Source organism: Lytechinus pictus, chromosome 8 (assembly GCF_037042905.1).
Source record: "Lytechinus pictus isolate F3 Inbred chromosome 8, Lp3.0, whole genome shotgun sequence".
Lineage (NCBI taxonomy): Eukaryota > Metazoa > Echinodermata > Echinoidea > Temnopleuroida > Toxopneustidae > Lytechinus > Lytechinus pictus.
The window spans coordinates 23,239,467-23,256,849 of NC_087252.1; the positions used below are offsets into that span (position 1 = coordinate 23,239,467).

The 17,383-nt window shown below is 36.0% G+C and overlaps 1 protein-coding gene across 2 annotated transcripts in view; it reads right to left on the minus strand.

Annotated features, from left to right (window-relative positions):
• The window catches only part of LOC129266996 (uncharacterized), a 125,633-nt gene that overhangs the window by 80,362 nt on the left and 27,888 nt on the right, over positions 1-17,383 (minus strand). For both annotated transcript variants that reach the window (XM_064103802.1, XM_064103803.1), the window contains 10 exons: positions 16,176-16,387; positions 14,857-14,910; positions 13,343-13,456; positions 10,644-10,778; positions 9,802-10,155; positions 8,643-8,792; positions 6,304-6,423; positions 4,420-4,554; positions 2,866-2,987; positions 862-1,084 (listed from right to left, as the gene is read on the minus strand). In XM_064103802.1, coding sequence (XP_063959872.1) covers positions 862-1,084; positions 2,866-2,987; positions 4,420-4,554; positions 6,304-6,423; positions 8,643-8,792; positions 9,802-10,155; positions 10,644-10,778; positions 13,343-13,456; positions 14,857-14,910; positions 16,176-16,387 — 1,619 coding nt within the window. The remainder of the gene's footprint in view (positions 1-861; positions 1,085-2,865; positions 2,988-4,419; positions 4,555-6,303; positions 6,424-8,642; positions 8,793-9,801; positions 10,156-10,643; positions 10,779-13,342; positions 13,457-14,856; positions 14,911-16,175; positions 16,388-17,383) is intronic.

A 17,383-nucleotide genomic window follows, 5' to 3' on the forward strand; every position in this document is an offset into this window, starting at 1 on the left:
TGACGCATTCATCCTCATTTCAAATGATAATTAGATGCAAAATCATTGATCAACAAGGTTTATATATAACTGGTCAATAATTTGACTATTTTATGCATTCACTTAATTTTGGAAAAAAGACGAGTAAATTAAGGCATATGAAGTTATCTGAATAACAGTGAGTCTTAAATAGCTTGTTAAGGATGCATGATCCATTTGACGCTTTCATCCTTATTTCAAATGAAAGAAGATCATTGATCAACAATGGTTATATATACATGTAACTGGTCAATAATTTGACTATTTCATGCTTTAGGATGCTATTCATTGAGTGTGCACAACGCACTGCTGTGATGAGAATTATGCACTTGATACATGCTTTAAAAAGTCATGAAATTTCTTAGGAAACATTTATATACAAAACTGAATTGCTTTTAAAGTTTATTGTTGTATAGATTCAGCAGTTTTAGGGAATGAAATGAACATTGAGTGTCCGTGAATGGTATGTTTTTGTCTGGTGGAAATGATCCATCTTATTAATCTCATTTGAAGGGAACATAATTTTTTAAAGATGGCTTTGGTGTGCGTTAGCTAATACCAAATTACAATAAGAAAAAATAAGGATGGATTGGTGGGCAATATAAATAAAAAACAGTTTGGGGAAGATAAAAGCTTAGAAGACATATTATTCCAATGTTTTTATTTCCACCTTGTTCTCAATATCATTTAAGAAATCTCTTAAACAGACGATTATTCACCATGGTGCGATTGTAGGCAAATGTTAGGTCATTATTGGAACAAAACGTGGCAACACCAGACCCCGTATGAATAATAAGAACATGTCTTTGCTTGATCCATAAATCATCACAACAAAACACTTACTTGTTGACGTTGCCGACGCATATAGTTTGTTGAATCCATACGGGCCCCCGTGCAGTTTCACCCATATTGCATGTGAAGGCGATATCACCGATATTGGTGCGACGCTTGGGACTTCACTAGTGTAGTCCAGGTAGAGTAGAGTTGTGTAAAAATTGTCTGGATCGAATCCATCCCCTACCAGTGCGTACCCTCCGACCTCAGTGGAGAAGTCATAAACATTGATCTGGGTGGCAAGAACGGTATCAACGTATAAGTAATATTTACGTTAGTGCATCATGAACACCATCATTCACCCATTAACTGGTACAGCAAAATATCAACGCATTTCACCAATTCTCCAAAAGCTACATTGGTTGCCAATCCGGAAGCGTATAGAATTTAAAATACTTCTTCTCACTTGGAAAGTGTTAAACGGTATGGCACCAAATTATCAACAAGACCTTGTCGTGCCTTATACACCAGCTGGCAGGCCTCCCCAAATTCTATATTCCTTGATGGTTTGTAAGATATGTGCATATTGAAGGAATGTAATACCAAAATCAGCAAGCTATCTTCTTATGTATAATTAAGATCATCATTATTGTAAGAATAGTAATTTTAATCATCATTAAAACTATTATCATCATTATCACATATAATAGATTCATTATCATCAGCATAATAATAATAGGCCTTTATAAAAAATTGCACCATCTATCTAGAAATAATCTATTCCGAGGCGCATTGTTATTATCATTATTACCCCAGCTTTAGCTAAATTAAGCTCAAGCAGCCGTCCAGCGCTCAGTGCATTTCAAGGAATTAATCCTGCTGGGCACCCATTCACCTTACCTGGGTTGAGTGCAGCAAAATGTGGATAAATTTTAAGGAAACATGCCATGGCTGGGATTTGAACCCACGTCCCTCAGATTGAGACACGAGAGTCGTAACCACTAGACCAGGATGCCCCCATGGAATCATTATTTAACCTTATTTATGGAATTAAAATTCAACCTTAAAACCCATTCACATACTTGAAGCCTTCAAAGTTCAACAGATAAACTTTTGTTCCAGATCTCCTATTGCAAACCAAAAGTCACACTTGGCAATGGAATAACCTGCCAATTGACACAAGAACATGGTTCCCAGCTTTTCAAGAAAACAAACTTCCCTGATTTTTCCCTGATGAAGTTTTTAAAATTCCCTGATAATTATTTGAACCCATTCCCAGTTTCGCATGTTTTCTAAGTTGATGCAGTGAACTACATGTAAAAAAAAACCCCCCAAAACCCCACCATAACCAGTCATTCAATGGATATTGTTTTGATATGCAACAAAATAAAATGGAGTCTGACTGACGACTGTGCTTTCGACTTTTGGGCCTGATTTGAGGTAAATTTTATCAAATTCCCTGATTTCCCTGACGGGCTGGGAACCCTCGGCTGAATAAGCTCTTCGTCTCTGTCAATCTTCAAATTGAAATTGAAAAACTTTCTCTTTAGTTCAAAAAAATGTGGTGAACATGCAGAATTAAGTAAAACGATCTCTGAGTATTAAAGTGCAGCTGAATATATTCATACAAAAGCTACACTATACCTATTTGTATTTATTATCATAATCTTTATTATTATTATTATTATCATTTAGATTTTCAGATTTAGATTTAGATTCAGATTTATTTCCAACAGAAATGACATAAATATTGATACAAATCATTTTCATGCATTTATAACAAATATTTACGATAATAATCATTATCATGATTATATATAAAAAACATCAATGATAATTAACATATAAAGATATATACAAAATATGATGCATTTTGTAGACGAAAAATATATTATAATTGAAATACAAATAAGGGTATCTGTGGAAATGGGAGATTCACTCAAAGGCATAGCTTGTATAATGTGAACCCCCCTCAAGGAAAAGAAAAGAGGAGAGAGAGAGATTGTTATCATTATCATCATTATCATTATCATCATTATCACTATTAATATACAATTACTATGGCAGGCCTACCCGAATTCTATATCCTTCGATGGTTTGGAAGGTGAAGACGTAGAACACGTTCATCCCGTAATCATTAGGATAGTTGGGGGATGTGAAATTCAAGGTTTGTCCTGGACTTAAAACCTGGGCATCTGCAGATAAATTACACACAAAAAGCCATATAGATTACAGATAAATTCTGGTATTGGGAACAACAGAAAATAAAATGTCAATAGAATTTAAAAAAAAACTTACACAGAATTATAAAAATTATGAATAAATGATATCTGCCAAAGTATTTTTCATTGGAAACTTGGACATCAATGATGTGGAGCTCATCCGGCATCTCGCAAAGAATTTTGAACACAATTTTTAATTTCAGCCCAGCTGACACTATAGTGAATTATATTGGTGACATAAATTGAGGAAATAGAATTGAAATTGATGAATAAATGATAGAGAAGAAGCATTTTTTGTGATTTATGAATAAAATTTTGTATGAATACGCATAAATAATTTTCTAGTAAAAATTTCTAAATTCCGTGTAAAACCTTAGTGAACCTTATGTACATGTAGCTCTCAGATGGAACAAAAAAAAAATCAAAATTGGTCAACAAATAAATAAGAAGCATTTTTTGTGAGTTCTGAAAAATGTGCATAAATTAGCATAATTAATAAGTTTAAAAATTTTGTGTAGAGCTATCATATAAAGCAAACAAAATTTAAATTGATCAACAAATAAAGGAGAAAAATCATTTTTTTGTGATTTATGTATAAATTTTGCATAAATTAGCATAATTTCCTAGTCAAAATTTCAAAAAATTCTGTGTGGAAGTTTGGTGACCCTCATGTAGCTCTACCAGATGGAAGAAAAAAAAAATCAAAATCGGTCAACAAATAAAGAAGAGGCATTTTCAGTGATTTACTGTATGAATAAATTTTGTATAAATTAGCATAACCAATTTACTACTCAAAATTCTGGGTAGAAGTTACGTGAACCTCATAAAGGGCTACCAGAACAGAGCAAAAAATTAAAATCTGTCAACAAATAAAGGAGAAGCATTTTTTGTGAATTTTGAAAAAGGCGCATGAATTAGCATATTTAATGAGTTTCAAAATTCTGTGTAGAAGTTTTGACTTCCCCACCTAGTGCTATCATATAAAGCAAACAGAATTGAAATCGGACTTGAAATGACGAAGAAGAAGCATTTTGAAATTGTGGATGGACGACAGACGACACGCCACGGCATAAGCTATCTGGCCCTTTGGGCCCGATGGGCTATAAATTATCCACGTACCACATTCCTATTTAAAACCTCGGTGGAGAGTGGCAAAATGTGGACTCATGCCTCATAAAAGGATGCTAGACAATGAGGGGATTTGAAAAAAGAAAAAAAAAATGAATCCACGAAGTATGGCCATGCATGCATATTACATTAAACTTGTTATAATAAAACAATCATTTGCAATAGCATTTTAAAGCTACTGAAATCATTCGATTGATTGGCTGAAGGAAATTGTTTATATTATTATAACAAGTCTTTATGAAACAGTACCCTACATGTAAATGTACACTGTATTTACCTATAGAATCTGGGCCCCCGCACGATGTTTCGTCGGAAAAATCGGCGCAATCAGGGTACCCATCGCACATCCAGGCAACTGGAAAGCACCTCTCATCGGGCGCACATCGGAATGTACTATCTGAATCACAAGGACCTAAAAGAAAAACAAAATATGTACACAAAAAAATTGCAGGTCTGGGTCCTGTCTTACAAAGAGTTATGATTGATCCAATCAATCGTAACTCTATGGAAATCCATCAGTGTCATAATTTTTTCTACATAAAATTTTCAAAATGTCCTTAGTAAACAAAAGACAACACACCAAATTGTCAAGAAAACAATGAATTTATGCAAATTACGTCATATCTAGAAAACATTTTGAACATTTGTGCATTTCAGACGTTGACGTTGCTGGCCGTCCATAGTTGTGATTGATCGGATCAATCGCAACTCTTTGTAAGACAGGGCCCAGAACTCACATTTATTAGAACAACCTTGCCCACTATTCCATTCCACTACTAAATTATACTAATGCATGGGCAACAAAATGGTTCTTGTGTGAGGGATATGAACTAAAAATGTGTTTCATAGTATAATTTTACATATTATACATCAAACTTCAATTCAATTGGGTGCCCCATCAAAATAAAATACCTGCATATATTTGTCTTGTTTACAAAAAAAGACCTTGCAAGCATGGAAATAAAGGGCTGGAAAGTTTGGGATATGATTTTGTCAGGAGATATGTAAAGTACGTGCTCATCTTTAACCCTTTGAACCCGATAGGCCAGAATACCGGCCTACCAGTGAACGCGCATATACCCGATAGGCCGGCCTGAAGCCTTGTGACTTCAAAAACATGGGTTCTAAATATCAGGTGATCTTTTAAAAATGACGTCATCTTTCTAGTGCGTGTTGGGATATTTAGTCAATACTTTCAGTCAAGATTGGTATTGATATTGTCAAAATATGCCTCTCTTCTGCAGTTGCTCGTCTGGCATGTGCGGTAATACACAGTGTAATACGCGGCGAGTCACGTGCTGACTATGTGGAAGCTATTGATAAATTTGACTTTAGTCAAAACAGTGATTTTGAGCCCAAAACAGACACCAAAGTTGATATTTCTGTTTGCGGACTAGGTCTACGAGGAGCTAAACAACTTCAGCCGGACCCGCGCCCGGGTACTAGCAGGGGGAAGATGCTGTTGGGGCTTGAATCATGGGAGTTTGTGAATGTGGTCGATGCAAATAATTCAGGATATGGGTCACAGCTTTAGCTTTATAACATTCTTATCAATAGTAATAGACACATAAAATCATTTTCAATTTTCAGAGAAAATGAAATTTCTTTGAATTCACAAAACACGACATAATGCGTGAGGAGCATCCTACGAATCACAATTTTAAAAATTCAGAACTCTGTTATCCTTCGACATATCACTGAACCTTCCCGAAAATGCTCCGTTATTTCTTTTACTTAAATTATCAAAATTAATCCAACTTATCGTCAGGTTGAACTCTCCTCCCCTTCAACAACAGCACCAACGACGACTGAATAAAACTCACAATTTTGATGTTCGTCATCTCCGCCGGGACAATCTTCATATCACTGAACCTTCTCCAAAATGCTCCGTTATTTCTTTTACATAAATTATCAAAATTAATCCAACTTATCGTCAGGTTGAACTCTCGTCCCCTTCAACAACAGCACCAACGACGACTGAATAAAACTCACAATTTTGATGTTCGTCATCTCCGCCGGGACAATCTTCATATCACTGAACCTTCTCCAAAATGCTCCTATATCTCTTTTACTTAAATTATCAAAATTACTCCAACTTATCGTCAGGTTGAACTCTCCTCCCCTTCAACAACAGCACCAACGACGACTGAACAAAACTCACAATTTTGATGTTCGTCATCTCCACCGGGACAATCTTCGTAGTGATCACATTCCCAGGCAGCATGGATGCATGTCTCACCGTCCGCACACTGATACTGATGGTTGCCGGCAACACACTCTCCTGCGAAATGGAATAGAATATTTCATTTCAATCAAGTTTCATTCAATTGACTGAAGTGAATTTGACTTTATTTTACATATATTTCACATGTGAAAATAATACAAAAACAATATATTTGATTTTCGATAATATTTGATTTTTTTTTTCTGCATTCATAACATTTGTATACAATAAAAGTTTCATTGCGTAACAAACATAATATATCGGTAATTGATTTCGGCATGAATCATAAAGAAAAAAAACAAAATAAGAAAGTCATTCTAAATGAATATGTTCTACTAGTACTTCCAACAAAGAAAACTTAACATTTACAGTTTGCAGGAGAGGATTGTCATTATGAGCAGATTGCTTGAAAAAAATGACAACCCCGGAATAAAACTCATTAAATTAGTACATATATATTTATAAAGCAGAATGGAAATGTTATTTTGTTCATAATTTTTTAATGATGAAGATGGAGATGAATGAGGATGATGGTGAAAATGAAGGCAATGATGGAGATGATGATTAAGTTCAAAAAGTTTCTCCAAGATACTCGTTAGTTTGTTTAACTCTTCATCACTCATACATTATATTTTTCATTTACACTTAGCACTACTAAGTGTGAAATATGATAATTTTCGTTTTCCTGTTGATCCGTAATATTCGCTGTGAGTGCCGGGGCAAGAATCTGGAGACCATTGATTTCGTTTTTTCTCTCATTTTCTATTTCTTTCTTTTCTTTTTTTCTTTTAAACTATTCATTTAAATAGATTTAAGCTCAACTTCTACATGTTGTATTTGTGTTTTGTTTACATTGTTCATACAAATATGTAATAGGAGGCTGCATTCTACAAGCTTCGCTTTTTTAGCAGCCTCCTCCGTTTCCGACCTGTTATCTTAATTATTACATATAATAAGTTTCTTTATTTTATTGATTATATCAAGATGTATGTAACAAAACTTATTGTAAATGATTGTAAATGATTGTTGGAAATGGAAAAAAATAAATGAAATGAAATGAAATGATGGTCATGGGAGAGTTTTTTGGTGATGATTAAGTCACAGGAAAAGTGATTTAATGATTAACTGAAATACTGACACAGAAAACTTACTTTAAATATTCTGATAATAACATGGATTTGACATTTGCCTTGAATGAGTAAAGAGATGAAAATTTTTTGACAGACTCTGGTAGAGAGGCCTACCATCAGATGAATCAACATGATATATAAATCAAACATGATATTTGCAATTAATATAAAATTCATGATTTAATTTGGGACCTAGGGCCGGTTTCATAAAGAGTTGCAACTGTTGTAACTTTGCCATTATGGCAACTACCATGGTAACCTTGATTCTGATTGGCTGCTGAGCCCTGTTACCATGGTACCATGGTAGTTGTCATAATGGCAAAGTTACAACAGTTGTAAGTCCTTTATGAAACAGGCCCCTGAAATTGACTTGCAATCATGATGAAAAACTTCCATTTGAGAACACTATACCCCAGTTTCCCTTCTCATCAATTCTCTTCTCCAAGTACGACAAACCCTGACTGCCCCAAGCAAGCAATTTAAGTATCAAAACACCTGTTTCTTGACGTCGGTCCGAAGATAACACAACAGCCCGGCATATACAGTCACAGCAGGGGGCCACACACGATAGGATGCATGCGCAGCGCTGAGCTCGGTCCTTGCAAAACATGCCGTCATTTTTATTCGCTTACTTTCCTTATTTCGAGGTCGATTTTCTTCGTTCGAAATTGAAAATGGACTAACATTGGACTACTGAATACAATATGCCTTTGAAAACGTGATTAAATGTTGAATACAATAATTTCATTCCGAAGGTCCTACTACAGGCAGAGAAGTCTTACGTAATAGCACAGCTGTTGTTTATCTTTTCGTCCTTTGCTCAACGCTCATATACTGGCCTGTGGAGGTGAAATTGAGACAGCGGGGATTACCCCTGGATTACCTGGCCAAGCGCGGTTGATAAGGGCTTGGAAATGATATTTGGGAGATCCAAATGAAAAATGGGGTATAACACCGCAGTTTGCAATCTGAACTGCGGTCTTTCTCCAAACGGGGGTTTGACGTAATGATGATTGCAAGTTTCTAACATAACTCCAGCGATCAAATGCAAATCAGAATTGCAAGACTTGTGATTGATTTTGACGTTGAAACTGACCTGCCATTGACTGCCAGTTTCTTGCAACACACAAAGAAACGTAGGCTTACCTGGAGCGGGCATGTTGGCGCAAACCTCTGGAATTTCGTCCGACTTGTCTGAACAGTCGTAGTAATCGTCACATTGCCAGTAGCTGGGGATGCATTCTCCATCACTGGCACACTGGAACTGTCCAAGGGCACACGGAACAGGTGTATATGCTATTAATAGTATAAATCATAATAATAAGCACTTATACAGCACCATGTACCCAGAAAAATATATTCTGACATGCACTGTTATTACTATTATCCCGGCTGTAGCTCCTGTTGCCTTCCAGCGCTCAGCGCATGCATTCAAGGAATTAATCCTGCTGGGTACCCATGCATTCACCTCACCTGGGTTGAGTGCAGCACAATGTGGGTGATTTTCTTGCTGCACAAAAACACGCTGTGGCTGGAATTTGAACCCACGTCCCTCTAATTGGAAGACGAGAATGGTAACCACTAGACCACATCAAAATCAAATAAAATCATCTATTTCCACAACAATGCAAAAAACATTACAAATATACACACACAAAATGGACAATACAAAATGAATATGAACAGAGTAAGATTCAAAATATAATTTAAATAAATCTAGAAACATCATTGTGGGGGAGCAAAAAAGAAGGGAAATAATGTGGCACCCGACATTAAGTAAACAGCTTGTTAACACAACTCAAAATGCACATTTCTTAACAATGGAAGTAAGTGAACATGGTTTTCATTCAGAATTTTAAAGTAGCAGTTAAAAAAGTCAACACGATAATAGATGTCACACAAAAAGTAAAAATATACAATAAACATCAGCATAGACATTGAAAATGTATTGCTGTGAATATAAGTCATCAACCCAAGGCAGAAAACGTTTCCGTCCGTCCCAAAATGCAAAATATTTTCCGCGTTGGAAATGTCCAAATGACAGCTCTAAATATTCCCTTCACCAGCCACGTCCCTTAGATATAATCTACATTTAATACTACCGTCAGAAGACAATTTCAATTTCTTTATTTTGATTGTAATTTCTTTTAATCTTATTCGATTTGATTTAATTCCTCGTACATTTTTTGCCCCACTGCTCTGCTCTGTTAATGTTCTATATTCAACATGCAGATGATGTCTTATTTATATCTTCACTAAGAAAAATAATATCTTTATAGGAAATTAAATTTGAATATCGACTCACTAGATGGATGAATGGCGTTGAATTCAATTTCAAATCCCGTTCCACCAGGATGTGTGCCGGGAAAGAAGAACATTAATGCGGCGTTGGTGTGTAGAGCATAAACTCTTCCTGGAACCGGTTCAAAGCGGTAATAATAGAACGCCAAATCGTTTGATGGATGGCTCGTATCTGATCCGTTTTCAAAGTTCAGTCTGGCCGTAAGTCTAAGGTCGAATGTTATGAAAGTGTATCCGATGATGAGGTCAGGGTCCTCGGTGGTGATGGCCCAGTATCGGTTCTCAAGAGCGGGGTACGGGTTGGGATATGATGGGGGCTGGACAAGCACCGGTGTTCCTTGAACAAGGGTGATGTTTACTGTAGAGAAAAGAATTGATATTGATGATGAGGAGGAGAAGGTGGAAAAGCATCGGTAGGAGGAGGGAAAAAAATACAAGAAGAAAGAAGACGAGGGGAGGAGAAAGAGAGGAGGGAGGAAGAAGAGGAAGATGATATAGAAGAGGGGGAGGAGGAAGAGGAGGGGGGAGGAAGAAGAAGAAAAGGGGGAAGAAGAAGAGGAGGAGGACGAAGATGATAAAGAAAAAGGACGAGGAAGATGAGGAAAATAAACAAGACTAATATCGAGGAGTAGGACTGACGAGGATAACACCAACAACAGTCAGATGATGATCAAGATAAATAAATAAAAAAACAATAAATATATAGGTGAGCATAAGTCATCCTCCTGCAAGTAAAATAGATATTCAACCAGTCACTGTAATTTTTGCCACCGGATTATGTGACTAAAAGTTACCTGATTAACTACACGTGCAATCGCATCATTAAAAAAAAAAAATCTGTCTCACCTATCTCGCCTTGTCCACAGCCAGTCTCGTCTCCATAGTTGCTGTAATAACCACAATCAACGTAAAAATCACATTGCCATTGCTCTGGTATACATTTGCCGTTGTCACATGTGAACTCATCGCTTTCACATTCACCTGTAAAAAGATGATTGATTTCAGTAAAAAAATTAAATATGTCAATACTCTCTAAAAATCCTTGTTACACAATGTTACCTCTAATAAAGGATACTTTTGAAATTCTAGATTAGATTTTCCAATCTAAATTCAGTGAAAAAAAAAGAAAAAGAATTGAATGAACAATCTGCTTTATATAAACCATTTCTCAGTGGTTGTATGATATTCTACTACCAAACAAAGAGGGGGGTTGCAAATGCTTGATAAAAAAGCTATAAGTGGAGCACCTCTGGCAGTCTTGCTTGCATTACGCGATTCAATATAACAGCAGTGCTAACTTTGAAAAAAACTACAGAATAATCATTCACAAAAAACACCATTCATATGATGATATAATATTCCTTGACCCTAAATGACATTAGACCTTGATCGTGTGACCGAAGGCTTGTGCAAGACAATCAGAGACACTTGATTCCCCTTTTGTCCACATTTCATGAAGTGAACTAATGTAGATCCATGAACTTTCAAAGTTACGAATGCAATTCAACAAATACCCCCAACACGGCCAAAGTTCATTGACCTTGGTCATGTGAACTGAAACTCACGAAGGATGTTCACTGATGCATGATTACTCTTATGTCCTAGTTTCATGAACTAGATCCATATACTTCCAGAGTTATGACATTAAAAAGACTTAACCTTCTCTAACATAGCCTAAGTTCATTGACCCTAAATGACCTTTTACCTGTCATATGAACTGAAATTCAAAAAGTATGTTTAGTAATAATTGATTACCCTTATGTCCTAGTTTTATGAACTAGGTCCATATACTTTCTAAGTTATGATATTTAAAAAACTTAACCTTTGGTTAAGATTGGATGTTAACAACGCCGCCCCAGTCGGAAAAACGGCGCCTATAGTCTCGCACTGCTATGCAGGCAAGCCAAAAACTAACATGACTGAATTACTTATTGCTGGAGCACTGACTCAGCTTGTGTAACCCCAATCCCCTCAAGGAGAAACCCTCCCCAACAAAAATTTTATTTGAACAAGTGGAAAGCCTCTGGCCGTCTCACCTGCATCACGCGATTCAATATAGCAGCAGTGCTGATTTTGAAAACTACTATAACTCGCACAAGATGTTCAGTGATACTTGGTTACTCGTATTTCCACGTTTTATGAACTAGACCAATACACTTATAGAGATATGATGGCAATTCAACAAATACCCCCAACGTGGCCAAAGTTCTTTGACCTTACATGACCTTTGACCTTGATCATGTGACCTGAAACTCGCACAGGATGTTCAGTGATACTTGATTACTCTTATGTCCAAGTTTTATGAACTAGACCAACACACTTTCAAATTTATGGCTGTAATTCAACAAATACCCCAATTTGGCCAAAGTTCATTGACCCTAAATGACCTTTGACCTTGATCATGTGACCTGAAACTTGCACAGGATGTTCAGTAATACTTGATTACTATTATGTCCAAGTTTCATGAATCAGATCCATAAACTTTCAAAGTTATGATGGTAATTCAACAGATACCCCCAATTCGGCCAAAGTTCATTGACCCTAAATGACCTTTGACCTTGGTCATGTGACGTGAAACTCATGCAGGATGTTCAGTGATACTTGATTAACCTTATGTATAAGTTTCATGAACTAGGTCCATATATTTTCTAAGTTATGATGACATTTCAAAAACTTAACCTTAGGTTCAGATTTTGATGTTGATTCCCCCAACATGGTCTAAGTTCATTGACCCTAAATGACCTTTGACCTTGGCCATGTGACATGAAACTCAGGCAGGATGTTCAGTAATACTTGATTAACCTTATGGCCAAGTTTCATGAACTAGGTCCATATACTTTCTAAGTTATGCTGTCATTTCAAAAACTTAACCTCAGGTTAAGATTTGGTGTTGACGCCGCTGCCGCCGCCGCCGCCGCCGTCGGAAAAGCGGCGCCTATAGTCTCACTCTGCTATGCAGGTGAGACAAAAACAAGAGAAATACCAAACAAGTATAACACTGAAATTTTCATGATTTTCATTACCTTGATCAGGTGCTCAAGCATTCAAGGAATTCCTTCCTAATGGGTACAAATTACTACACCTGGGTGAAGAGTGGCAAATGTAGATAAACGCCTTGCCAAAGGACGCGTGGGCTACAGTGGGATTTGAACCCCAGACCTTGTGGTTCAAAGTCCGGAGACTTATCCACTGAGCCACAATACCTCTACATATGTGTCAAACCATTGTGCAGAAAATATATACATGTAATTGCAGAGTAATGAACAAATTAAGATCAGAAAAATTACTGAAAAAGGCCTATCCATTTAAAGAGTGGTCTCATCTTTTTTTTTTGGTGTGTTAGCTACATGAGCAAAAGCACATGGTAATGATATTATCACAATTTTAAGTAACCCTTGATTACTTCAATTAAATCTTGTTGTTTCAAATAAGCATTCTGGCATATAATACACACTTTATGATTGTTTCACACCAATCCCCAACAAAATTAGATTTCTATGGTAAGAAAAAAAATCACAGTGAAAACTACTTGTTTTTCCACTTACCACATAATTGCTCATCTTCTCCCATTCGACATTGATCAAAGTAGTCGCATCGCAAGGTTTCATGGACGCAGGTACCGTCAGTGCAGCGGAAAAACCCATCAGGGCAAGGATCCCCTGGTTTTCAAAATACAAGGAATATGAAATATGATCATCATCATCATAACAAGAATAATCATAATGATAATAATAGTACCGATAATAGTAATGATAATAATAATAATAATAAAACAATAATGAATTATAGAGACATCTGGTTTATGCCAGTTTTTCTCTTACTGTCTCATTTTGTGAATCAATGCTTAGGCCTATACATCGGGATGTGATCAAAGAAAAGATGTTGGAAATTCATTGATATAACAATTAACAGGAAGACTTCCATCAGTTAATAAGTAGGGGATCCATGTGGGTTCGACAAAATACCATTTGGGGCCCATTTTGTTTGTTTACAATTGTGGGGGCCTGGCTAAAATATTTAGTCCAATCTGACTGGATCAACAACTGAGATGAATACATACACGTACAGGCGTAAATGTAATGAAATATATTATATTTTTCAATGCTACAAAGAGTGATTTGTGCCAGATAATGAAAACATTATTACAATTGTTATTCAATCAAAACCATGCATAATAATGATAAGATTCCATGGCCAAGTGGTCTAAAGGCCACCGCACACCTTACGACTGTTCGCGATCCAATTTTGGAACAAATCGCATTTTGCTCATTTTCTGAAAATGTGAATGGAACATATCATTTTATTTGAGATTAAAATTAATTGAAAGAATACTTTTACAACTATTTTGAAAGATTGCAAGCCTTTATTTTGGAGTAAAGGCCAAATTAGTTTCAAATCGTAGCCAATCGTACGACTGCTATGACTTCATTACGACTAGATATTAAATTTGCTTTTATTCTAAGAAGGATGATAGCATATAGTCAAAAATTTGAACATAGGTATTCGTACAATGATTTCAGACATTACATAGTATGATATTCCAAGTCTCAATATTAGCATCAAATTCTACTACGTTTTATTCCAAAATTTAGTCGCAGACCAATCGCAAGGTGTGCGGTCGCCTTAAGGCGCCTGACTGTACATGGAAAGTCCAGGGTTCGATCCTCGGCCACGGCAATTATGCCCGTGAGCAAGGCATTTAATCGACAGTGCTCTTTTATCCTGCATTCTAATAAATGAAAATGCTATATGAATTCTTGGTAAGGAGGAGTGCACTTTCTTTTTAACCCTTTCCACGCGTACTTGGCACCAATGAACACTCGGTGCCGTGCGAACTTCGCATTTCACACTCAACAAACAATGCATTGTTTCCCTCCCTGAAAATAATTCAGTACAGATGGGTTCATGGTCCAGCGCACAAAGAGTTAAATAATGTTAAGATAATGCTTATTTGGCTTATAGTTTAATAGCAATTATTGTCCTATAAATTATCATTAAACATATATGCAGAGCCAAATAGTGTATAGTTATGAATGAACATTGAACCTGTGAGACGAACCTGGAGTGATGCTCTCTGGGATACTTATGCCATCGACTGTTACTGGAACACGTACTGTAGAGAAAAAAGAAATCACTGTCCACTTTACGATATGTTTTATGTACACATGATATTTCAGTATTGGAAAGGCATGCCAGGTGCTTATATCACATTTTATTTAACTAATTCTTTTAATACATGCTTAAGATCAAAGATTAAGTATAAAATGCAGTCATTGAACATTTATAAGGTAGGCTTGTTGCATAAAACTGAGCTTATTTTAATGGGGACTTGGTCATAATAAGTATATCCACATAATTTATCACGATAAAATGTCTGTACAACAAATCAAAATGATAAAACTGTACCTTTTCAGACAGTAAAATTCTGTAAAATCTAGATGGCTATACAATTAGTAATCACATTATATGTACAGGGTGGAGAATATTATGGTCAGCCGGGTTGCAAGATACATATAATTGTATATTTCACATGCCTTAAATCATTTCTCCAAAAATGGAGAGACTCTCCTTGTTTTTACATTGAATGATGATAATAACATCGCTTAAAAACCTTAGGAGGAATCATATTATTCAAATGTGTACTAGTTGATTGAATCTAAAATAAATCCTGAGAGCTTCTACGAATAACAAAACAAGGTTTGAAGTTTGGGGTTCACTCATCAGGCATGAGATTTGCACACTGTACTATTTTGGGTATTTACAGAGAATCTTCCCAATGACTTTAGTTACTTGATGGTTGGCTGGTCACAATCACTACATGTTATAAAAGAAACCACTCACTCTATCTTTTAGGGGACCATCAAAATGTCAAGCTCTGTTTTCCATTTGCAGGTTTTTACTAGTTTACAGACAAACCCAAATCCTTACATGTATTGTGTTTAATGCTTCGTGTACTGCCCTAGAGCAGTGAAAATTTGACATGTGATCATATTTTCAGCTGAAACTTTCTTATAAATTGGAATCATTTTATTGGAATATTTGCTGTAAATATCAGTGGTAAATAGAGTGTATAAAATATATTCTTAATAATCTTGTAGTACCATACTGACTGGGCAGGTTTTTGTTTGGAAAGGGCAATTTAAAATATTGAGTCTGCTATCAATTCTACAAATTCGATATTGGATTGACAAAAAACTTTGAAAACAAACACACACATATATACACACCTACACACACCTTTCTGATTTCTAACGCCCATTCCATCAATTCTGAATTCAGAATACCATAAAAACGCATTATGCTATGACTTTAGTTAGTTGTTGGTTGGCTGGTCACAATCACTTCAAAGTAAGAAGTGAATAAAAGATGACAAATTACCATCTGTGATATCAACTTGAGCATCTGATGAACCAAGCTGAGCATTATTAGAGAGTGATGTCATAACGGCGTCGTTGATGGCGCTAGATACCAGATTCGCTACGGCCAGCTGAACTTCGAAGGCTGACATGGTGTTTGTATATTCCTCAGATAGAGACATCCCAAACGCTGCTGAGACCCCAATGTCTGCATCCACAACGACACTCCCAGGGCTAACACGAAATAAAGGTTAGTTAGAGAAAAATGACTTGGTATATAGTTCATGATATAAAACAAGTGGAACGCCTCTGGAAGTCTCACCTGAATTATGCAATACCATATATAGCAGCAGTGCTGACTTTGAAAACAGCTATTGTATAATTATTCCGGAAGAAAACATTCATATGATAATAAAATACTATGTCCATTGACCCAAACTGACATTTGACCATGATCATGTGACCTAAGACGTGTGCAAAACAATCATTCATACTTGATTACCCTTTAATATGTATATGTTCATGAACTACATCCATAAACTTTCTAAGTTAGGATGCCAATTCAACAAGAATCCCTTACAAGGCCAAAGTTCATTGACCTTGAATGACCTTTGATCTTGGTCATGTTCCTGAAATGTGCACAGGATATTCAGGGATACATGGTTGCTTTGATGTCCAAGTTTCAAGAACTAGATCCATAAACTTCTGCATGTGTTCCATAAATACCTCAGCTTTTGCTAACTTTTTCAAAATGTGTGCATTAAATAAACCCCTCAAAAAAAGTTTGGAAATATGAGTTTAGCCATTAATTCCTCCCAATTTTACACAATGTATATTTGATATCATTCGAAATATCATTTAATTTTCTTAAAAGGATATTTACTAAAACCGAGGAGAGATTATCGATCAAAGTCAGATTTCCAAACTTTTTTTGAGGAGTTTATAAAAAATAACTGTGAATATATGTGCTTTGTATTGTTGATTTCGATTGTATATTCATCACAAATTTTTAAAAATGCGTCGTGTGCAGACAAACGACCCATCCAGAGATACAACAACCAAGTGCAAGCCCAGCCCCGTCAGACCAAAAAGACACTGCTGCTACCCTGTTCGGCGATCAACAATTAAAGGGATAGAGCAGCGTCGATCCAGTACTGCACAGTGCCTGGGCCCATGATCAATTGGGCAAAGTTAATTTTTTGAGTATTTCTATTTCAGATCTCTATTTCA